General features: G+C 31.3%; 2 protein-coding genes across 2 annotated transcripts; one reads left to right on the top strand and one right to left on the bottom strand.

The window, feature by feature from the left end:
- Positions 1 to 6,342: 6,342 nt before the first annotated feature.
- Positions 6,343 to 10,510, top strand: LOC111315686 (putative UDP-glucuronate:xylan alpha-glucuronosyltransferase 3). Its single transcript, XM_022917597.2, has 5 exons — positions 6,343 to 6,361; positions 6,473 to 6,558; positions 7,618 to 7,827; positions 8,168 to 8,805; positions 9,321 to 10,510. The coding sequence occupies exons 2-5, from the start codon at positions 6,503 to 6,505 to the stop codon at positions 10,349 to 10,351; spliced, it is 1,935 nt and encodes a 644-aa protein (XP_022773332.1). The 5' UTR covers positions 6,343 to 6,361; positions 6,473 to 6,502; the 3' UTR covers positions 10,352 to 10,510.
- Positions 10,511 to 12,151: 1,641 nt separating this feature from the next.
- On the bottom strand, positions 12,152 to 15,029 carry LOC111315685 (alcohol dehydrogenase class-P). The gene is made up of 10 exons (XM_022917595.2): positions 14,924 to 15,029; positions 14,579 to 14,715; positions 14,250 to 14,296; positions 13,702 to 14,027; positions 13,509 to 13,591; positions 13,340 to 13,415; positions 13,183 to 13,244; positions 12,783 to 12,878; positions 12,534 to 12,695; positions 12,152 to 12,404 (listed from the first exon to the last, which is right to left on the bottom strand). Exons 1-10 carry the CDS (start codon positions 14,955 to 14,957, stop codon positions 12,288 to 12,290), a joined length of 1,140 nt encoding a protein of 379 aa, XP_022773330.2. The 5' UTR covers positions 14,958 to 15,029; the 3' UTR covers positions 12,152 to 12,287.
- Between the last annotated feature and the right edge of the window lie 9,194 nt (positions 15,030 to 24,223).

Here is a 24,223-nt window from a genome sequence, read left to right as displayed (position 1 = left end):
TTAACCTTCATCCTATCTTTACTCATCCTTTTAAAATTTTTCTCTTTTATTTTTCTCCTGTCTGTTTTTCCTATTCCTTGTAAGTGCTTTATAGTCTCTTTTGTAGTTTAACCTATTTTGAACTTGTTTTCATTGGTTCACAAAACTTTTTAGCTGGCTTCTTTCGATTAGAGTTTTAATTTCATTATTTAGATCAACACAATCCTCGATATTGTGGCCTCTAAAGGCATATTTTTAGGTTAAGTCCCTTATTATGTTTTGCTTCAATATATTCGACCAACTAAGCTCTAGGTTTCTTTCAATTTACATTAGAATCCTCTTTCAAAAAGTATTCAATATGGTATAGTTTCTTTCTCTATTAGGGTTTTTGGCCTTATGTCATCTTCTTCTTGGGGGAGGATCATAGAAATCTTTACCTTTTTTACAATCGAGGAAGAGATGAACTTTTCTCATTTCAGGCACCGAAAATAAGGGATAAGCCTTTCTCACCTTGGTTATTTCTTATTCTAGCTTTAACATTTATATATTTTTAAGCCATAAGTAGGTCATCGATCAGCTTCTTTAGTGGTTTTAGGGATAAGGTTAGTTTAAAATGATACTCTCTATCATTGAGTTCACTTGTGAAAATGGCTATGATAGTCATTTGCTTTAAACCCTTTGCTTGTAGAGCTTTTGTGTTAAAATGCATAATATAGTCTTTGAAAAACTTATTTTTTCTTTGATGAATTGACATTAGGCTTAAAGTTGTCTTTTTGATTCTTTAACTGCTTACAAAATGGAAAATGAATGAGTGGTGAGCTTTCTGAATGTTATGATTAACCTTGGTTTGAGGCTGTTATACTAGGACTGAGCTACCCTTTTAAGGGTGGTGGCCAGTCCTTTACACAAGCATTTAATCTGCACCTTATACCATCATATTAGTCGTATAAAGTTTTAAATGATCAAAAAGATCAAATGTACCGTCATAGGTTTCCAAGGTTAACATCTTGAATCTTTTTGGAGGCATGGCTTTGTTAATCTCTTCAGTGAAAGATGAGGTCTCTAAGAACTTGAACTTGTCCTCAAAAGTGACTGTTTTCTCTTTTAGTTCCTTTTTCATGGCCTACATCTGAGCTTATAGGTCTCTATTCAGTTGGGGTTCTAAGTTAGTTTATTTTGATTTTTGGTTGTGGCATATGTCAAATTATGGCTGGGGTAATGATAGGCAGCTAAAATATCGTGTTCTCTCCCTGAAGGCTGAGAAAACTTCTACTTCCTCATAACTCGATTATCTTTCTGTAGCTTATCAGCCAAAGGTGACCAAATCGGGCACTTTTGAAGCTTGGAGTAATTATAATGTGTAACATTTGTTTTATAGCTTGTATCTATTTGGTTAGGGCTTAAAATTGTTCTATGGTCTGACCGACCTGTTGTGGGGTAAGCCAGTCTATTTGTTGGCTATTATGTGTTTTCATTTCACAACCGTCTTTCTTTCCTCAATAGCTTTCTTCCTAAGTAGCATGATTTTAGGCTTGACTAATGGATATAAAGCCCCTACTTGGTGCATCAAATGTTTGAGCCTAGCTCCAACCTAAAGGTGTTCTTGAAAGGAAAAAAAAGGAAGAAAACAGTTAGGTGCAAAGGTAAGAAGTGTTCTCTGCATTTTCATTTCGATGCGCAAGTTAAAAATTGGTATGAAAGAGGTTGAAAGGAGAAAAAAGTAAAAAGTTAGGAATAAGATGGAATGGAATGTAGTACTTGGCCATCTAATTTTTTAATTTTTAATTTTTTGAATAATTCATATTAGAAAAAAAAGACTACATACAGACCTCAATAGGATGCTTTTTTTAGTATATTGATATGCATGCATGTGTAAAAATTCATGAATATCCATAGACTATCTCTTAGAGTTGAGGACCACTGATCCACCAAGTATAAAACAAATTCCAGAATTACCGGTATCTTATAGAGCAATAGAACATGACTCTTAATAAGTTGTTCCACTAACAATGAAAATGACTACATTCTATGTATAGAAATGGAACATACATCATTGAAAAATTATTACTTGATTTTTACATATCATTCATTCATCATATATGTATTTATCATTAATAATATTATCTTACACAAGAGTGTTCCTAAATCATTATGTATTTTTTTGGGTCGAGCTATCCTAGAGAGGGAAAATCCTAAAAGCACAGAAACGGTTAACAATAAAGGTTAGGAGTGGTTCTAGTATTTGTGCTCTGACATTCAAGTTAGAGATTGGTTTTAAAAGAAAGAAGGAAGGAGATAGTATGAAAGTGTATTAAAACAAGATAAATACGAGGTACCTGGATGGTACTATTTATGCCTATGAAATGAAGGTTTTTACCATCAATTGTCAACAACCTTGGTCACATCATTACCCATTCTTTCAAATATAAGGTAAAAAGAAGGTCTAGATACGATAAAAACTCTTGATCCTTCTCCTTGAAGCTTTCTTGGATATTCTTTACAGTTCACCTTTTTCTTAGACAAACCCTAAACACTAGATTGACTTGATTGTTGGAATGCGTCTTGGAGAATCAATTTTAGCACCTCTTTATTGTGTTTTCTTGTTGAAGGTATAAACTAGTCCCAGCTCATCTTTTATATCACCATCCAACTCACATTCACTTTAAACACCCCTGACTACCATGTTACCATCGAAAAGGGCTAACATCTAGACTCTTTGCCATAAAGTGAGCTTGACTCGCCTAAAAAGGACTTACCTAACTACCTCTACTAACATCACATTAGGGCATTACCTCACAGTTGACCAATTGGCTTCTAACTTGTTTGGGATTATTAAATGCAACCCATACTCATCCATGTGGTCCTTCCTCAAATTCCACATAAACTTACCATCAATCTTCAACAATCTTGATTACATCATTGCCGTTTCTCTCATATATAAAGTAAAAAAGAGGCCTAAATATGGTAAAAATTTTGAATCCTTCTCCTTTAAGCTTTCTTGAACATTTTTTTGCAATTCACCTTTTTTTTAGGTAAATCTTAAAGACTAAACTGACTTGAGTATCGGAATACATCCTGAAGAACCAATTTCGATGTCCCTTAATTGTGGTTCTTGTTGAAGGTATAGTTCAGTCCAAGTTCATCTTCTAGATCACCATCTAGCTCACCTTCACTCAAAACAATATCAACCAAGCCAATATGAGATTATTCTAGTTTTCGAAATATCTATCCCCTTTGGGTAGATAGATCTTCTAGACTAATATACTTTTAACTGTAATGCTTCATGTTCACTCCAAATTACTAAACACATTAACCCCTTTTCGACAGGTGATTATATAAGGTAATTTAATAATACTCACATTCCTATACATGAGAAAATCTTGAAGTTTCAATGAGTGAGCCACCTTAGTAGCCAAATCCCTATATTAAGTTATTATGTACTCTCACACCAGGAAACTTAGATTACCCATAATTATAGTTTTGTATACATGACTAAGTGTATGCATTTTGATCACTCATTGTAAGATACTTAACTATAATGTATGTCTTTAGATCATTAAATAGTTGATTATTCATGTGCGAGACATTAATAATTAATGCGTATCTTGACAAACCATTATAGATATGATCGCTTCTTATGAGATACTTAAACTGAATATATCTCACTAGATTAATAAGTAATTTATTACATTCAAAATTAAGTGTTTAAAATTTATGACTAAAATAATATTTAATAATCCATAATTTATTCTTACATACTATCTATCACAATATAAATTTAACAAATAAATGATGATAGATAACCTAATATAGTCACACGAAAACATAAATTAGTGTAGACAATAATAAAAATAAAAGTTACTAAATTTATTTAATTATGCACATAATTTAAGGTCAAAAGTACGTAAATTTTAAACAACAAATAAAAAAGGTATATATCTCCAATAAATTCTTAGCATGTAAAAATATTTTATCATAAAATAATTTATTAGAAATCATGTGCATAACATCTAATAATTATTGAATTATGCATAAATATAAAATAATAAATATTTCATACAACAAAAATTTCCAAAAAATACTAAAAAATCATAAATAAAATTTCAACTAGGATAGAAGAAACTGGAGCTTAAATGGTGGCAGGAGTGTCTCCCACGCACCACAGCGCTGCTTCCTAAAAGTGGATTTGTTTGGCCAGCGGGCTACTTCTTTTTCAACCTCCAATCGGTCAAGTCAAACCCAACTGAGGTAGATTTGTCTCGTTTGAGTCTACAACTTGGTTTTTCTTCAATTCTATATGTATTTTTATACTTTTAATGTAATTAAACCCTCAAAACTAAAATTAGAACATGAATTTACAAAATCCGTGCTTTAAGTTGCATCAAAACAACTTAAATCAAGATAAATGAAACAAAACATTTTCGGGCTCAATATCCATGCTAGACTCGCTTTCATTTCTTGATTTATTCAATTTTGATTTTTTTTTCTTTGTGTTTTAATGTAATTAAATGTGCTAAACTTCAATTAACACATGTATCTACAAATTCCATACTTCAAGTTGCATCAAAACAACATGAATCAAGCTTAATCAAATTTTGGGTTTTATGTCATATTTTTACCCATTTATGGTTTTCATCAAAATTGATCAATTAAAACTCAAATTTCATGCAATTAAAACAAATGATTTAACTTTTAAATACATTGGTAACAATATTCAAAAACCTATTTGAATTAAAACATATAAAATATCAAAGTTTTAATAACAACTTGAATTTTACTCAAATCTTGAATAAAAACCTTTATGCCTTGATTCTCTCTCTATAAAATGAATTACTAGAATTTGTTAGTATGGTTTTTATCCTTATTCAAGGCAAACAAAAGCCCTTACCTATTTTCTAGAAAAAATGATTGGAAATTAAGATATTTGTAACACAAAATTTTACCCAAAAACAATGTTTTTGATTCAAGACAAATTTAAAAATAATATTTTGGTTCTCAATCTCACAAAGTGTGCTCTAGTATCACATGTAAGTATAATTTAAAATTTAAAATCTATATGTGATTATTAGAAGATCAAATTTATTCAATTGTGTACTAATTTGGGCAGTTATAATTGATACATATGAACAATAGTAACCTTCTACAAAGAATAGGTGTTTCCCTTCGTTTTTTTTTGTTGATAGTTCTTAATCGGTAGAAACTATTAATTAGAAGTAAAAAGGATCCTTAATTAATTTTATTAAAACCTTAGAAGTTTTCTATCAAAAGTTTACTAGAATAAAAATCTATACAATAATCAAATCATATTATGTAAAGTTTACATATAAGCAATCGTTTTAAATTATCTGAACTTTTAAAATTATATTGTATTAAGATTAAATTTATTAATTGACTTTATTAAATATTAAAATTATCTATTAATAATTATTTATTACTAAAGAAATTCTAACATGCTTATACTGCCTTCGTATTTATATGTTTACCGAGAACATAATTGTAGTTAGCAAACATCACTAGCGACATTGCACTGCACTAAACTACATAACTAGAATAATAATGAGAGGACCGATTCTTTCTAGCCACCAACATAAAACAAAAACAGCGTACTTTGTGCTCTCCAAGTATAGGGACCAATTCTCTCATTATTAGATAATAATTGAGTTTTGATCTTGATTTGCTCTTTCTTAAGTGGTTATTATATAAATATATATATATATATGTAATAGGTGTGATTGGTACCAACCCCTAAACCACTCTCCCCTAAATTTATTTTTTATTGACTTTAATAATAATGCTTTTTGGAGAGATGATTGTGAAGTAAGGTGAAAAGGATCATTTGTCTAATTTATGCCAGTAACGTTTGTTTGGTTACGATTGGGATTAGTTGAGAATAGTAGCATGGATAAAGTAATAATAATGTTGATGAAATGTTCGCTAAATAATTGCTAAAAATCTACATGGTCTAACATTTGGTGACGTAAATTTTGGTCATTCGAGCAAAATGCCAAGTAGCTTAGTGGCAAAAAAGTCAAATTACTCATTTTTAGTTCCAAAGTTATCACAAATTTAAGATTTAAGATTTAATATTTAAAATATTTTTTATATTTTTAAATCTCAAATTACGATATTTTTAAAAAACAAAATATTATACTAATTAGTAAAGTTTTTCTTCCTTGTTTTTGGCAATGAAGATTATTTTGGTTAAATTTGTGTTAAATTGAGCAACGCAAAGAGCATTAGCCAGCTATCATCTCAACGCTCACCACCAAACAAAAATAAAAATAAAAATAAAAAATATTCCAAATGTTTTTCTTACTTCTTCTTCTAACACGAATAACTGCCGCCCTCTCGCATTTTACACAGCCTTGGATCACACAGCAAAGTCAGCTCTTTCTTTCTTTCTTTCTTTCTTTTTTTTTTTTAATTTTAAAAGCAAATAATAATTTGAGTAAAGACTTTAAAACCTCAAAGTATAAACAAATGGTATTTTCAGTTTCATTTGTCCTCTGAAAGGTTTTTAAAGATGAGAGGCCCTTCCCTCAGTCCCAAAGAGGCCCGTCACCGCGTCTCTGCTTCCGCGTCGGTTCCTCTCCTCTCATGCCATTTCTTCATTAAAGTTTAGGATTACTGCTTATCATTCAAGTACCTGTAATTTTTTTTAGTAAAAATGTTTACCTCAATTAGTTAGTCAGATCGAGCTTTTTAGCATTGTTGTTTGTTTGACTAGAAAATACAGTAAGATCTGTTTGCATTTTTATGCGATTTTTTCTTTGATTTGCGTCATAATTATTCTAGTTATTTGAAGAAATTTCCTATTACGATATGTATTTAATATTTATGCTTAATTTTAGCTTCTTAACTGTTGAAAAAAGATCAAATATGAAGTAGATTGAGCTAGGCCAGTCGGCACTCTCTACCTTTAACTACTTAAGCTTTCAGCTGTTTACATTAATTCTTCTTATTTTCAATCTTAATTATTTTTTGCTGGTATTGTGATTTTTTTATGGAATTATTTTTTATTGTAATAGTCTTTGCACGGAAAACTTTCCGAGAAATATGTTTTTGGTATAAATAATGCTTTGCTAAATGAATGTACTATGATCTTTTGACTTCTTATCTGATGAAAACTTTGGACTCTTCATCATGTTTTAATTGATTTTTGAATTTGTGATTTACGCCAAGATTTGAATTGATTGAGGGTTGCATTGTGCTTTTTCAGAAATTTAAAAGTTATGGGATGTAAAGCTTTGTGGAATTAAAGTTAGAAATTAGATCTCAACTTGGAATATTTAATGAAATTGTGAAAGCCAGAGGTAGCAGCATGATTAGTGTACTTGTACTATGCTAATCCTTTTCTTATTAATGTTTTGAAAGTTTTTGGATGTTGCTTGCATTTTTCGAAGTTACTTTCCTTTTGCAAATCACGTTTTTGATGCTTCCGTTTTCCCTCTCTATTGACATTAGATTTGCTTCCGATTATATTATTATACTTTGAACTAAACTATAAACATGCCTTTTTCTATTAAAACTGCTTTCGGTATGAAGAAGCTTTGTTGGCTTTTCAGATTTTTGAATTCTTTCACTCTTTTATTTACTTTATGCATGTGGACTGACGCTATGATAATTGCATTCTTTCAGTGAAGACACAAGCAGAAGAGGTTTTCAAAGAAACAAAGTTTTTAACGATGTTGAGAAGGCCCTCCATGTTCCCATTCGATACAGGAATTGGAATTGCAAGATATCTACCTTGAAAGCTGTGCTGGTTATAATTCTATTGGGAACACTTTTCACACTCTTTCACTCTCCTGCAGTTTATGTTTCAGATCGTCCATCCAATTTTGTGTCTCGGTATATTCTACCACCAGTTTATCTTTCTGTTTATTTTCATATTTTACTCTCTTTTACTTCAATTGTTTTCTTCTTGAAAATAAACCTTGTGTGTGTTTGAGCATGCGTATATAAAAGAGCATGAATGTGAGTACAAGTGTGTGACTGTATCTAACCACCTATCCAGCTAGCATGGGTAAGAACCTCAATATCTCTGCTTTTAACCTGACCACCTTGAATTTCCAGTACCGAAAGGCCAGGAGCAGCGAGTTTGTTGGCATAAATATATATATATGTTTAAGATTACTCTTATTTCTGTTTTATTTTTTAGTTATTTGAAGTAGAATTTCGTTACATGCAGGCCTGGTTTTGTAGACAGATGGATAAGAGAGAGTGCTGCCACAGATTCGCGTTATATATCAATGTTGGATGTAAATTGGGACCAAATCTCGAATGTTATTGAAAAACTGACGGACAGGGAAAGATATCAGGGAGTTGGCTTGTTGAACTTTAATAATGGTGAAACTGATCAATGGAAGCAGCTGTTACCAGATGCTGAGCATGTTGTTCTGCAATTGGACTATTTGGCAGACAATGTAATTTGGGAATCCCTGTTCCCTGAATGGATAGATGAAGAAGAAGAATTTGAGGTTCCTAATTGTCCTCCTCTACCCAGTCTTCAGGTTCCTGGAAAACCACGGATTGATCTTATTGCTGTCAAGCTTCCTTGCAAGAAGTCAGGAAAGTGGTCAAGGGATGTTGCACGTCTACACTTTCAGTTAGTGGCTGCAAGGCTTGCCGCGTCTGCTAAGGGTTTTCACCCAGTGCATGTGCTTTTCGTGACTGACTGCTTCCCCATCCCAAATCTTTTTCCTTGCAAGGACCTTGTTGCACATGAAGGGAATGCTTGGCTGTATACACCAAACCTGCATGGGTTAAGAGAAAAGATTCAACTGCCAATAGGGTCATGTGAACTTTCAGTTCCTCTCCAGGCTAAAGGTTAGTTTCAAACCAGTTTCTTCAAGATATTTGTTCATACAAATTCTTCTATTCTTCAGTATAACTGAAGCTGGCTGGTTGAAATTTTTATGTCAATATCAACTTTTTACCCATTTAGTTCTTTTCACTAAGATAAGAAGCTCTGTTGAGGAAACTTGAATGCATAGCTATAAAGATGAGGCAAAATTATTTTTTTAGTTGGTGACAGTGATTGAGTATGATAAATGAGTCTGTGACATCCTAAATTACTGACCTAAATGATCTTTTTGATCTCTATATTTCTTCTGAGCTAGGGTGGTCTGAAGGAATTCTAGTTGTTGCTGTTCCCCCCTATCCCCATTTAATCTTTTCTACATTTTACTCTATTTTTTCTTGCTGATCTGGAAATTTTCCATCCTGTAATAATGAGTTGAACTCCGGCACCTCTTAATGGGTTACAGAAGGCTTAAACTAACTGAATTTTCTAGTTTCCCAAGCCTGAAAATCTTTAAATTAACTGAAATAAATTTGAGCAGAGTATTTCCATTCAGAGAGAGCACACCGTGAAGCATATGCAACAATCCTACACTCTGCTCATGTATATGTTTGTGGAGCCATTACTGCTGCTCAAAGCATCCGCATGTCAGGTTCAACTAGGGACCTTGTGATACTTGTTGATGACTCAATCAGTGATTACCATAGAGGTGGCTTGGAGGCTGCTGGGTGGAAAATTTATACAATCCAAAGAATCAGGAATCCAAAAGCTGAACCAGAAGCATATAATGAATGGAATTACAGCAAGTTCCGTCTGTGGCAGTTGACTGATTATGACAAGATCATTTTCATTGATGCTGACCTTCTTATACTTAGAAATATTGATTTTTTATTTGAAATGCCAGAAATTTCTGCTATAGGAAATAATGCTACGCTCTTCAACTCTGGTGTGATGGTTGTCGAACCATCAAATTGTACGTTCCAGCTACTAATGGATCACATAAATGAGATTGAATCCTACAATGGTGGGGATCAGGGGTATCTGAACGAAATCTTCACTTGGTGGCATCGGATTCCAAGACACATGAACTTCTTGAAGCACTTCTGGGAAGGTGATGAGGAGGAGAAGAAACAGATGAAGACTCGCCTCTTTGGAGCCAATCCTCCAATCCTCTATGTCCTCCATTATCTGGGCAACAAACCATGGCTATGCTTCCGGGACTATGATTGCAACTGGAATGTGGACATTTTGCAGGAGTTTGCTAGTGATGTTGCTCACAAAACATGGTGGAAGGTACATGATGCCATGCCAGAAAATTTACAGAAGTACTGTTTACTTAGGTCCAAACAGAAGGCACAGTTAGAGTGGGATCGGAGGCAAGCTGAGAAAGGGAATTACACCAATGGTCATTGGAAAATTAAGATAAAAGACAAGCGTTTGAAGACATGCTTTGAAGAATTCTGCTTCTGGGAAAGTATGCTGTGGCATTGGGGTGAAAAAAATTGGACAGATAATGCAACTGCTACTGCTACCCCATCACCTCTTGCTACCAAGAAGGTATCTCTCTCTTAATTATGACTTTTCTTCTTTCAACAAATTTTCTGTGCAGGTCAAATAGTCAACACAAAGAAAAATATACATTGAGTTCCACTAATGGTATTTGAAACTATGTCAGTTTTGAACTTATTGAATATTCAATAACTTTTGTAAAATGCATAGATATTTCTCTAGTTTTGGAGGCATTTTTTGGTTGGATGATTGTTCCCCTACAATACATTATTGCAAAAGAAATTGATGCTTGCTTTGCATTAAACTTTTGTAAGAATAGTTTGCAATCTCTCTTTTTGAGAGTTTCTTTCTCCAGAAGAGTTTGCCCTTAGCTTTGTGAGTCTTCTGAGTCTCATCTCAGTTTTCTTTCTTTTTTACTTCACTGTAGTGTCTGGTAAGCGTTTTCTTGTTTTTTTTTCTTTTTTTGGCGTCTTGGTTAGAGTTGAATCTCTCTTATAGCTTTGTTCATCTTTTGCTATAGGATTCGTCTTAGTGTGCCCTAGGTTTTGTTGTTGAAACTCAGAATTTGTTTTAGGTTTCTTCTTGTTTGGCTTCACATTGGTATCACATTTGTATCAAAGTTTCAGGATTCTGTTTCTTCTGCCACCGATTCGCATTTTTTTAAAGAATTGAATTTAAATTTTAATCCCTAATATAAAAGTGGAAAGTAAGAATAGAATTCGAATATAAAAATAAATAATATTGCATGCAGGTAAAATGAATTATTTTAAATTGGATTAAATAGATTTATGTATGTAAAAATGAATTAATTTGAAGTTTTAATATCAACTCATTAATTACCATTTTATTAGTGTTATCAATTTTCTCAGTTTACATCTTTATATTTTATAGCTTTTTCTATTTTTGTTTTAAAACAAATAAATTACTATGTAATTTATTGATTTAATTAATGAATATTGAAATGTTATTCATATTAAAAATCAAACTTATTTACCAAATGTTTTCGGATGTAAATAAAGTGAACAAAATTGAGCCCATTGTACAATTCCTTTCTATTGCAGACACATCCTTTGATTAACAGTAAAGGATAAGGCGTGGTGTTCAAAATAAGTTTGATAAGCCAGCCAACCGTGATTTCTCACAGCTTAGAAGTTGGTCAAAATGTCGGCTTGTGAACCCTTTAATCAAAGATTCTATGTGAAAACGATGGGATATGCCCAGTTTGCTGTGAGGCGTTGTATTTTACAACACTTCGGCCTTTGAGTCTTAAGAGAGTTGAAGACAACCTGTTCCAGAGACGCTTAATTATCACTCTTACTTCCTGGACAGGCAGGAAGTACATACGCATGTTCAACGCTGTGTTTTAATTATGGTTATTTTCTTTCTATCCAATTCTACCAACATATATTTACTATTAAAAACTACTAAAAATACCCTCGTTAAGTTTGATGTCACAAGTTAAGTGACGTGAAAAAAAATAATAGACACGTATCATTGGAGTTTACAAATCCTGATAGCAGAAATGGGAATGATTAAAAGTTGCGTAGAAAGAAAAACGGCAGAATCCACTACACTTTTGGTTGCCCAGTGGCTGGAAAGTGAAGTGCACTTGGAATATATGCGTTTGTCTTTACCTGTTCCATGCCAAAAGCAGCATATTTGCTTTCATCGTCTTTCATTTTTTCTCTACTTCAATACTGTCTTCAAACTTTGCTTTGATTAAATGGTTATAACTTACAACTCTGTTTTCTTTTGGTATATATACCATTATTATACCTTGCAATTGAAGGAAAAGATCCATGCAAGGGTCTTTTTATAACAAGTTGAGCACAAAGCAATCAGAAAAAAGAGAGAAAGAGAATGTAAGACATAAAAATAGGATAATATACTATTAAAAACAGCAAAATATTGTAGCAGAAATTATTTATTGGCTCAATCGCTCTTCACATAGTATAAAACTTTAAAATAAAAGTGCCCTTCATCCATGGATAGGCGTTCACTAAGCATCCATGCGAATCATGCATCTCAGACCCTCACCCTTGAGCATGTAGTCAAATGCCTTGTTGATCTCAGAGAAAGGGACAGAGTGAGTGATGAACTTATCCAGGTCAAGCTCCTGCAACATTTAGAGATAACAATGTTACTTTTTATTGGTACTTGTATAGATAGAGCAGAACGAGGTAGATTTGCCTCAAGTAAGAAAAATGAAATAAAAGAAATTTTTTTAGCAGAAGCATAAACTCACCTTGTTCATATATTTCTCAACAACAGCAGGAATATCAGATCGAGGTTTGTAGTTACCGAAAAAAGTACCCTTGAGAGTCCTCTCGTTCAGTAGATTCACTGGATGAGTTTTAAATGCATCATCTTTGTTAGGAACACCGACAAGCACAGCAACACCCCAACCCTGAAAATAAGGGATTTCAGCTAAAAAAAGACAAATGTAAACAGATATAATCTCTATCTATGAATAAAGGTTGTGAGACTAAATTACATCATGGACACATTCAAATGCAGAAATCATGGCCTGGACGCTCCCTGTACATTCAACACTTCGATCAACTCCTCCGCCAGTCATCTCAGCAATCACCTAATTATTAGAAGCAAAATGTTATTCTCCATAGAACAAAAAATCACTATTTCATTTCTAGCATCAATGCTTCTGTAATACAATAGTCAATAGCTAGCTACAAGGATGTGCTTCACAAATCAGGATCTCAAACAAGTAGATTATATAATGCAGCTTTTATTTAGGGTGATTCCAGTAACCATACGGTTGTCTCAGAATCCTAGAGGATTTTTCGAGCTTGAGGATCAGAAACGTTAACCATCTGTGATACCATTTGAAACTAAATGAACCGAATAAAGAATTGAATTTTTTAGTGGGAACCAACCTCTTGAACAGGTTTGTTGTGATCTTTAGGATTCACAAACTCTGTAACACCAAATTTCTTGGCTGCAAGAAGTAATAAGAAGAAACATGATCAATTTGCAACTTTTGCTTAACTAGGAGCATAACCAATCTTTGAATAACAACTAAATCAATGCTACCTTCTTCAAATCTGTTGGGGTTCAAATCAACACCAATTATCCTAGAAGCCCCAGAAACTCTTGCTCCTTCAGCAGCCTAAATTTCACAAAAGAGAATTAAGGATAAATCAGTGCAACACTTCTCTAGTTGCCTAGAGGAAAAAACATAAAAGCAACAAGGATAACTCACAGCAAGGCCAACTGCGCCGAGTCCAAAAACCGCAACGGACTGACCCTTTTTGGGTTTAGCAACATTCACAGTGGCACCAAAACCTACAAGCATGGAAGAAAAAATAAGCTGTGAAAGAAGAAATTTATTAACATCACTTATGTATCCAGAAACAGGAAAAAAAAAAAGGGACAGTTGTCCCCAAGTTCCAAACCTGTTGATATTCCGCAGCTTAGAACACACACTTTATCAAGTGGAGCATCTGGATTAATCTTGGCAACCTGACCGACATGGACAACGGTGTATTCACTAAAAGTTGAGGTGCCAAGAAAATGGTAGATAGGCTTCCCATTGATGGAAAACCTGGATTTTCCATCATGAATCATTTCACCCCTATCAGTGTTGATTCTGAGGAGATCACACATGTTACTTTCTTCTGACAAGCAGTGGCGACACTCCTTGCACTCTCCAGTGAAGATAGGGAGAACATGATCACCTGGTTGGAGATCAGTCACGCACTCACCTACACTCTCCACAATCCTAAAGGCCGGCAAGATCAAAGAAACTGGTTAATACATGAGAACTTGGTCAATTAATAGCCAAAAATAAATCAGTGTAAGAATGTTATTTCAGAAACTAATAGGACATCCAATCCAGTTAACTAAATCCCGAAAAATAACTAATTATACATCTTATTTAAACTGTTTTAAGGCCATTTCAAGGTTTACATCTCATCTCTTAAGCATTTAGATATGCACATACCCTCCAGCTTCATGACCCAGTATGCGAGGAAACAGAGGATTTTGTCCCTGCAAAAAGAGGAAAAATGATGTCAATGATAACGCGATAGAATGGACTCAGAGGTTCATATAACAGTATCAAATGTATAGCCTTAACGAAGGAATCAAAACAATTCTAATATTTTCAAAATAAACAGGAATGTTACAGATTGTTCACAGATCATTAAATTACATTGTGGGTTGTCAAAAACATTTATGATCGAAATTCTTTTTCCTAACAAAAGCTACATGGTTTTACCAATTACATATGTAGAACCAATCACCAAAAACAAGTCATAGGAGAAGTGTAACCTTGGCATCCCAGAAGTAGACATCGGTGTGACATAAAGAAGTGAAGAGTATCTTAATACGGACTTCATTCTTCTGTGGTGGTGCCACTTCCACTTCTTCTATTGACAGTGGCTTCCCTGACTCCCATGCCACCGCAGCTACAAACCACAAATATTAGCAAAAGAAAAATGATCTCAAGTCAAAGAAAGAGAAAGTTTTAATAATAAATCCTAAGCATCAAAACCTTAAAATCAAAATAATGAACGAAAACTAAACCCAAAAAAAAAAAAAAAAAAAAAAAAACCAACAAAGATAGTGATTATGTAACCACAAATAAATTGTTTTAGTATCAGACACTGAGATCACCTTTGCAACGGATGACCTGACCAGCAGTACTCATGCCTGTTTAATTTTCTCTGACAATTACTAAAGTAAAGAGAGCCTTCTTATGTAATCACGTTTATTGATACGTAGAAAAATACCACAACTAAGTTCTATTTATAACAAAAGGAGCTATGGCAGAAAAAGCAAATTTACAAGAATGTCCATATAAGTTCTTTGGATTTGGCAAACTGCGTAATGATTAGTCATTGTTTCCAGCCGATCTGTGTCTGGTTTTGGATTAGACCGCTGTGTTTGAAACATTTGGCTTAACCATGGGCGCCTCTGGGAACAGCCACGTAGCCTGGTTTAAGTGCTTATAGTTGTTTTGGATTTCTTTTTTTGGGCAAAGGTCGTGTCAACGTCGGATAGTAAAATATATTAGTATAAAAATACTACCAAAAAATGCTTCGTCCTAAGTACTGTCCACAACGGTTTCTTACATCCAATTTTTTAAACTAAAATATATTTGTATATATAAATATACGAGATTTTATTATTTATAACCTTAATTAACTTTTTTAATAAATGAATTTTAAGAGTTATTTATAGAATCATTATCAAAAAATGACTTGCTAACTATTGTGACCGAGATGATATTGAAGCAATCATCCCGACCTTTGTCAATATATAAAACGACGCAAGATTAGTTACTCATTAACTCTAATTAATTTTAGTTCATTTGATAAATTAATCCAAGTTATCTAAAGAATTATTATTCAAAAAATTTTATTATAATGATATTTATTTAATATAATTAAAATTCTTTTTTATCTACAAAATTAATTTTGTTACTAAAATTTGAAATTATAATAAATAAGAAATTAATTTAAAATGTATTTTCATAAATTCAAAAAAATTTTCACATTCATACTTTTATATATTATTATAAATAATTATAAGTTATAGATGAGAACGGTTTTAAATGAAAAAAAGATAATTTGAATCTTATACTATAAACCTTTAAAGAAGAATAATAATTTTATTTGATTTAATTATCAGGTCAAAATACAAGTTAATTTCTCATACCAGTTCTAAATTTTTATGCCGTGCAACCTGCTTTATAGAGCCTATCATAGTTAATTTTATGGGTATTCTTGTATATTTATCACCTTCTAAACAATTTATTCATATAAGGTAAAAATAGTAAATGTTTAGAAGGTAATAAATGTAATAAATATACAAGAATACCCATAAAAGTCCATTGGTTACATTAAACTAATTACATTTATTACCTTCTAAACATTTAATATTTTTACCTTATATGAATAAATTACAATTAATTTGGTCAATAATACAAATAAAAATAGAAACTAAATAAAAAAAATTAATTATTATGAATATATTTCCATATCTTCTAATTATATATGAAAAATTAAATGAACCTTAATGTAATAAATAAGGAAAGAGAAATTAGTCATTTAACAATTTGACAATAATGATATCATTAAATTAGGGAAGATTTAATTTTCTTTTTTAAAAATACAGATTAGGCAAGAAATCTGTAATTTTGAAAGAAAAATCATTTTAATTTAATGTCTTTTATTACTTATTAGATTATACGGTTAATAATAATAATTTTTTAATACATTTATGATAATGTCTCTTGATAGTAATATAAATACAAATGTTCTTCCAAAAAATTATTAAATAAATCAAATTTGACTTCTTTAATTTTGTTTTACAACAATTTTGTCTCTATTATCTTATAAGAAATTTATTTTATAGTTTTGCTTGTTATTCTTTTATAAGTTTATTAAGGTTTTATTCATATTTTTTGTTTGTGCAATTGTTAGATTTTAATTTTAGAATAACAATTTTATTAACTATATATTTTAGTATATACATATTTTTATAATTTATAATTTAAAGATTAATCTTTAATTATATATATATATATATGTTGAATCTAATATTGCTAAAGAATTCTTTTTTTTTTTTTTGCAAGTTATTTGTTGGTAAAAGTTTAACAATTTTATTTTATTTTAGACAATTACTCGATAAAATTATCTTGATTTGTAAGGCTTTAACAATCAAATGCCAAGGTTGATTGATTAATTTGGATACTATCATACTTGGCGGCTATTCATTGGTTGAGAGCCAAATCATAAGTATTCTCGGATATTATATTGTAAGTCAAGTCGATCTAAAATGATATAATTAATTATGACATGGCTAAATATGTTTTGATTTCAGTTAAAAAGGAAAAAATTATTTTCTAAGTTCGTAATGAATGAAGTTTTAGATGATATAAGGGATGTTAGTTTGTAATTTTTATTAACCTTATAAAAAATGGAACAAAATCCTAAATTTTGTAAACTTTACCACTTATTTCATTTAACAAGTTTTAAAATTTTAGAAATATTCAAACTACAATTGAAACTCTTATACTTAATTTTCTATGTTCTTCTATATTTTCTTTTTTAGATAGACATTATTGATTCAATTCTTTTTTTAGATAGACAGTTCGAGATGCCATATTGATATACCACTAATTAATAATAAAAAACACACACAATATTAAGATAAAAATGCTAATAGTTTGGTTTTAATTTAAGTTCAATTACTTCAGAATATAAGGTATATACAACTCCTTCATCCATTTGAAGAAAACATATGTACAATTATGGTCTAAATTTAATCTATTAATATTACAAAAAAAGTTCTAAAATTAATATAAACAATTTTTTCATATTAATTTTTTTAAACATGTATCTTTATCTAATCAATTTCTATGTTCTCTTAAAATTAGGTGAATCTATGGTATTTAATTTAAAAAGTCAATTATATCTTAAATATTCAATACAAATTTATGACCTTGAAAGAAGTGAAGAGTTTTTAATTGTTATAAGCAAAAATTGAATTGTTGATTTCGCTCATTCCTTTAGAAAAAAAAAAGTAGCAAACTATATTGCTAATTCTTTAATAAAGATAGGAGTGAAAAAAATATAATTATTTTATCTCTTTTAGTAGTAGACTTCAAGAGAGTTAGATTGAGTATATTATCTTTTCTTTTTTTTTTATGAGAAATTAGATTGTGTATATTTTAGATGTTATAATTGTTTTTCTATTTATGCATAGGAATTTTTTTTGGTGAGATTCTTAAGTTTTTGTAATTTTTTGGTTTTATAAATGAAATTATCTTTTTGATTGAAAAAATTTTTTTATATCACACTTTTTCGTTTTGTATTTTAAAATTTTATTTTTAATAATCAAATTAAGCTAATTTATTACATTGTAAATAAAATGATGATAAAAAATTATATAGGGTATATTTCTTAGCGGTGTATTATTGATTTATAAGGTTTAGAAAAATAGAATTCAAAGGGTTAGAAAATGCACATTGATGGGAAAGAATAGAAAATCGGATTCTTTTCTAAAAACTAGTAGTTCATTCTCATTTCATGACCTATGCATATGTAACATGATAATTTTATCATCAATAATCACGAGTTTTATTGATAAAATATTAATTTTTTAATTTTAATGATTAAAATTTAAATTAAGATAATTTTAAGTATAAAAAATATATTTTATAAACAATTGTTTAGTTTGTAAGTAAAGTGTTAAACTCTTACTTCTAGACCCAATAATCAAATTTTAAATTGTGACAATCTCGAATACAAAAAAAAAAATATATATATATATAATTAGTCATCCAATTATATGATTATTTTTAAAATAATAACCTAATTATTAATTTTTAAAATTTAATCACTTAAATTTAAATAAAATATTTTTTAATTACTTAACCATTAATCTTTAGCGATACGTGAATGTGGCGCTCTATTATCAACTATCATGTGCCATGTACCAAAGGGTTTCAAACAGTTTTGGCTTCTATGTAAAGTTGAAGAAAAATGATAACTTCGGATCAAACCTGCAGCAAATTGGCCTTTCCCTATATATGAAGTACTGGAAAAAACGCTTTATCTTTTTTTTTTTTTCAATTCTCATAACAGATAATTGTTTTAAAATCTTGAATTTAGGTAAATTAATTCATTTAATTATTTTTAAAAAATTAATATTAATAAATTCGATATTTAAATTTTAATATTTAATATTTTTTTATATTTTTAAATTAGGAACTTCTTTTCATAAAAAAAATAATTTTGTATTTTGCCAGAAAGTTTTCTTCCTTTCCGGTAATATTAAATTTTTTTTTTTTTCACATGAATCACATCAAGTCCTCTTTCTTGTAAAAACGTAATGCCGAAGTAGATTTTAAAACATCCTTCAATCGAAACAAATTCTAGTTGAAGTTTGATACTATTGCAATAGCTGGCATATAAAAATGACAATTGGTAATGATATTTTGGGTTTTATAATTATCATGATCCATGACCCAACCATGAGTTGTTTACTGTATAATATTTGAGACACAACAACGTGGATGATAAATGATGTCCTGAAATAGGAATTAAGCAGGACCCAAATGACTAGATGCATTTCATAGACCACAAATTCAAAACCAAGACAAATTAAGGTTGGGCAACATATTTATTTCTTTTTGATGGAATGGTAGTAAAGGAGAGGAGACATAGTTTCAAGTAATTAGTGGATTTAGTAATGATTTTAGCATGGAGCCAAACTTCGAATAAATAAGAAAAGCTTTTTTTTTGGTTAGTGCGCTGTGTCTTTGATTAGCTAAAGCTTTGGGTAATTTAAGATTTGATGTAAATACCCTTGCTTAACTAAATTAACTTGACTCATTAAAACCATGGAATGTTAGAATTGTCTAATTAGTGTGTTATTATTAATTAGTAATTTTATAATTTAATAAAAAAGATTGATAAATTTAATCTCAATATGAGACAAGTATAAGAATCCAAATAATTAATTATAATTATTTACAGATGGATTTTACATATTTTATTGGATCAATATGGTTTGGAGGTTGTGTAAATCTTTGATCCGGTAAATCTTTGATGGAAAAGTTTTTAGGGTTTTAATAATATTTGGTTAGGATCTCCTTTTCATTTCTAATTAACGATATATGAAAGAAAAAATTAAACAATATGTTATGAGTATTTGGTGGTCAAAAGAGTATAGTGGTATTTTTTCATGTTAGAAGCCTTCAACAAATAATCAGGGATAATTCTGTCATTTGTGCTGACTTAATATGTCAGGTCGATCTGACATATCTAGTGCCACATTAGCTCGGCACTATCCTTGTTGTCCCTTAGTGGTCTCCCATTGCTTATCTATAAATATGAAGGTCAAGACACCATTAAGGTAGGTTTAGATTGCTCTTATTTCTCTTTATTACTTTCTTTCCGACCTTACCTATTCTGACTTGCACGTTGGAGTGTAAACGTAAGGAACACTTTCTTCTTTTGTCTCTACCCCTCTTTCTTTTCTATCTTTCAAGGATCACCCTAAGATCGAAGCTCGACATAAACATTTGGCACATCAGGTAGGGAAACCTTTTTATTCACTAGTCGTGCACAAAACAATACCACCAAGGAAGAGAACCTTAGAGGAAGGAAAGACTGCCATCCCGGCTAGAACAAAAACATATAATAGCGAGCACTCAGAATGGCTTCCCTCACTATAAATAACCTGACCATAGAACAATTCCAGGCTTGACCAAGCAGATATAGGCCTTTAAACATATTTGCAAACCATAATCCCGCCATAAGTTTTGAAAGTGCTCTACTTGATCACCCTTGGCCGAGGAGCTACAATAAAATAACCAAGTTATGAGGAGCTGGAAGCTTCTTTAGCCTCTAGAGAAGAGGTGCATAATACTTCATTTCACCGTTATCCCAGCCATAATTCAACATATGAAACAACCCAAAAATCCAAATAGATGAACCTTGAATCCCAACCAAATAAAAACTTGGAAGCTTAGATGCAGGCCATGGAAAAAGAGTTAAAAACAAAAGCATTCAAGAACGAGATCAAGATCCTAGAGACCTCGCCTTTCACCAAAGAAATTGATAGAGCCATGTCTCTCAAAAAGGTTCAAAATATTGACCTTAGAAATATATGACGATACTTTCAACCTTTTCAATTATTTGAAACTTTATAGGATTAACATGATGGTGTTGGACATAGACGAAGCTCTAATATGCAAAGGATTGGCTACCATTCTTAAGGGTGTAGCTTTATCTTAGTACAGTAGCCTAGAATCAAGGTCAATTACAATGTTCAAAGAGCTCAGCCACTCTTTCTTATCTAGATTTGTCGGCAGTTGAAGAGTGAAGAAGATAACTTTAAGTTTGATGTCGATCCACCAAGGTCGTAATGAATCTTTGAAGAGCTATGTCACACATTTTAACGTAAAAGTTTTATAGGTAAAAACTTAGAGCAAACAGCCACTGTAGTTATCCTGGCAAGTAGACTCAATGACAAAGAATACCATTTTAAGTTAACATTGTCACTGAACCACCTATAACTCTAGTTGACATCTTGTTGATAGCTAAGAAATATATAAATGCTGAAACTATAATGAAAAACAACCAAGGTGAGATGGGCTCATTCCCTTTCTTTTGTGACCAATGTGAGAGAGGCTTATCCTTCTTCATTGCTCGTAAGAAAGACAAGGATTTCTACAATCCTCTTTCAAGAAAGAGACAACATCCTTAATGGAGAAAGGAACTACATTACATAGAATACCTCTCAAGAAAGGATTCTGATGCAAATTGAAAGAAATTTTGACCTCGAATGGTTGAAGCCATTGAAACAGAACACAAAAGAAGATCTGACCAAAATATGTGCCTTATATACGAACATATGTCATAATACTGAACATTGTGTCAACTTGAAAATCGAAGCTTTGATAAAAAGAGGTCAATTGAGAAGGTTTGTAGAGTAGCAAAAACAAGGCCAAACTAGAATGAACTACAAACAAGATCGAAGAAAACCCTCCCAAGGCAAAAAGAGAAAGCCAAAAAATGGAAAAAATGAAGCCTAAAGAGATGAGCTAATTCAAGAAGAGGTCTAAAATGATAACAACAAGTCGATTTCTAAAGTGATTAATGTGATCACTGAAGATAGCTTAATCTCAACCAAAAAAAAGTTTAATCCAAGCATGGTCATGGCAGTAAGCACCTTGGTAAGGAGAGAAAAAATTTGGAGAAATAAGCCTATCTTATTCAGTCTGAAAGATCTTGAAGGAATCCAACACCTCAATGATGATGTTATAGTGATCACAACTATGGTGTAGAACTATGTAGTCAAGAGAATCATATTTGATAATAAGAGCTCAACCGATGTCATGTACTATGACACTATGAAGAAAATGAGAATCAGTGAAGACTAGCTATAATCGATCACTATGGTGCCAATATAATTTGGGAATAAATAGATATCGATGAAAAGAAAAATCAAGTTACTGATCTCTTTGGGGATAGAACCATAGGCTATTACCACAGTCATAGAATTTATCATTGTTGATGTCCCATTAGCCTATATAACATGATATTAGGCTAGCCTAACTAATCTGTTATATGACTTACAACTTAGCTTCTCATCTAAAAGTGAAATTCTTAACACTCAATAGGGTTGGAGAGGTCAGGGGAGACCAGTCCACGGTATGACAATGTTATGTCATAATAATAAAAGAGAGACTTAGAAAGCAAATTAGAAGTTCAGTCTACAATAAAAGCACTAAGGAAAGGCACACAGTAAAAGTTGATAAGAAGCAAGAAGCTACAAGCAAGAACATAAAATGTAAGACTGACTGACAAAAGTACATTCTTAAGCTGCTCCAAACTCATAAGCTTTAGTAAAAAGAAAACTTTTATTTTATTTTTAAAATTTTTTGAGGTAACTCTCAATATGACTAAACTCTTAAGCTAGCGTAAACAGCTACATGTCATTTGGACCCAGATAATACGATAGTTAAAATATAATATGAAATGAAAAATACAAACCAATTTCATGACATATATATATTAAACAAGTCATTAACAACATATTGATCATCACGTCAGGATCTATTTTTGTAAAAAATGGTCTTGATCTAATCGAACAAAAAGAAATAATTGACCAAAGACTAGACTCGGATGAAAGCTAACCTAAGCTGGCCAAGGATTTGGTAGTCATACCATTCTAGGATAGTGTCCTTGAAAAAAATATGTAGATCAGAGCCAAACTTCAATATAGGGATCAATTAATTCAACTTCTGAGGGATATTGCTAACCTATTTGCTTGGATACCATCTGATATACCTAGGATTGATACTAAAGTGATAGTCCATTGGCTACATATCAATCTCAAGGTAAAACCGGTTCGATAAAAGAAGAAAACTTTTGTCTCAAGAAAATAAAAGGCCATTGATGTAGAGACCGACAAATTACTGCAAACAAGTTTTATCATGTAGGTCTGTTACCTTGAATGGATAGCCAATATAGTCATGGTCAAAAAATATAGTAAAAAATGAAAGATATGTTTTCACTTTACCAATTTGAATAAAGCATATCTAAAAGATAGCTTTCTTCTCTTTAACATAGATCGACTGGTGAATGATAGTATAAAGCATGGTTTTCTTAGCTTTATGGATGCCTATTCTGGTTACAATCAAATCAAAATCCTAAAGATGATGAGGAAAATACAACCTTTATTACTAAAAAAAGCCTTTACTGTTACAAAATGATGTATTTCTAATTGAAAAATGCACGGGTGACCTATCAAAGGCTAGTAAATAAAATGTTTAAGAACCAGATCAATCGTAACATAAAAGTATATATGAACGACATAATAGTCAAAAGCAAAAGCTTGATTGAGCACCTAAAAAACCTTAGATAGACTTTTAACACTTTGAAAAAGTATATTTACCCGAGCAAATATGCCATCAAGGTCATGTCGGGTAAGTTCTTTGATTACATGATCAACCAAAGAGGGATAGAGGCAAACCAAAAAAAGATTCAAACAATCCTAAATATAAAGGCACAACCTTGATAAAATAAGTACAAAGTTAATTGGCAGAATAGCCGTCCTAAATCGATTCATGTTTAGGTCAGTAAAACAATGTCTGTCATTTTTTAAAATTTTAAAAAAATACCTTTGATTTTTATGGACTTTTTAGTGTCAAAAAGCTTTTGAAGAACTCAAAAAGTTTTTATCCTCTGCATCTATTTTGTTTAAGCCAAGATTTAGCAAGATTTTATACTTTTACATGGTCATCACAGACCAAGCCATTAGCCCAGTCTTGATCCAAGAAAAAGGAAAAAAGTAAAGACCTATCTATTTTGTGAGCAAAGTATTGTCAAGGTCAGAAATTAACTATAGTAACATAAAAAAACTAGCTTATGTAGTTGTCACTTCGATCAAGAAACT

Source organism: Durio zibethinus, chromosome 20 (assembly GCF_047325235.1).
Source record: "Durio zibethinus cultivar Kanyao isolate XHJ-2024 chromosome 20, ASM4732523v1, whole genome shotgun sequence".
NCBI classification, from domain to species: domain Eukaryota; kingdom Viridiplantae; phylum Streptophyta; class Magnoliopsida; order Malvales; family Malvaceae; genus Durio; species Durio zibethinus.
The sequence above is the reverse complement of the archived record's forward strand: the minus strand, read 5'-3'. Positions and strand labels throughout refer to the sequence as shown.

Coding starts and splice junctions, on each gene's coding strand:
- LOC111315685 (XM_022917595.2), bottom strand. CDS start 14,957: ATGAGTACTGCTGGTCAGGTCATCCGTTGCAAAG. Junction 14,297..14,578: donor TCTACTTCTGGGATGCCAAG/GTTACACTTCTC, acceptor CTCTTTTTGCAG/GGACAAAATCCTCTGTTTCC. Junction 13,592..13,701: donor AAGCTGCGGAATATCAACAG/GTTTGGAACTTG, acceptor CCATGCTTGTAG/GTTTTGGTGCCACTGTGAAT.
- LOC111315686 (XM_022917597.2), top strand. CDS start 6,503: ATGAGAGGCCCTTCCCTCAGTCCCAAAGAGGCCCGTCACCGCGTCTCT. Junction 6,559..7,617: donor CACCGCGTCTCTGCTTCCGC/GTCGGTTCCTCT, acceptor GCATTCTTTCAG/TGAAGACACAAGCAGAAGAG. Junction 8,806..9,320: donor AGTTCCTCTCCAGGCTAAAG/GTTAGTTTCAAA, acceptor AAATTTGAGCAG/AGTATTTCCATTCAGAGAGA.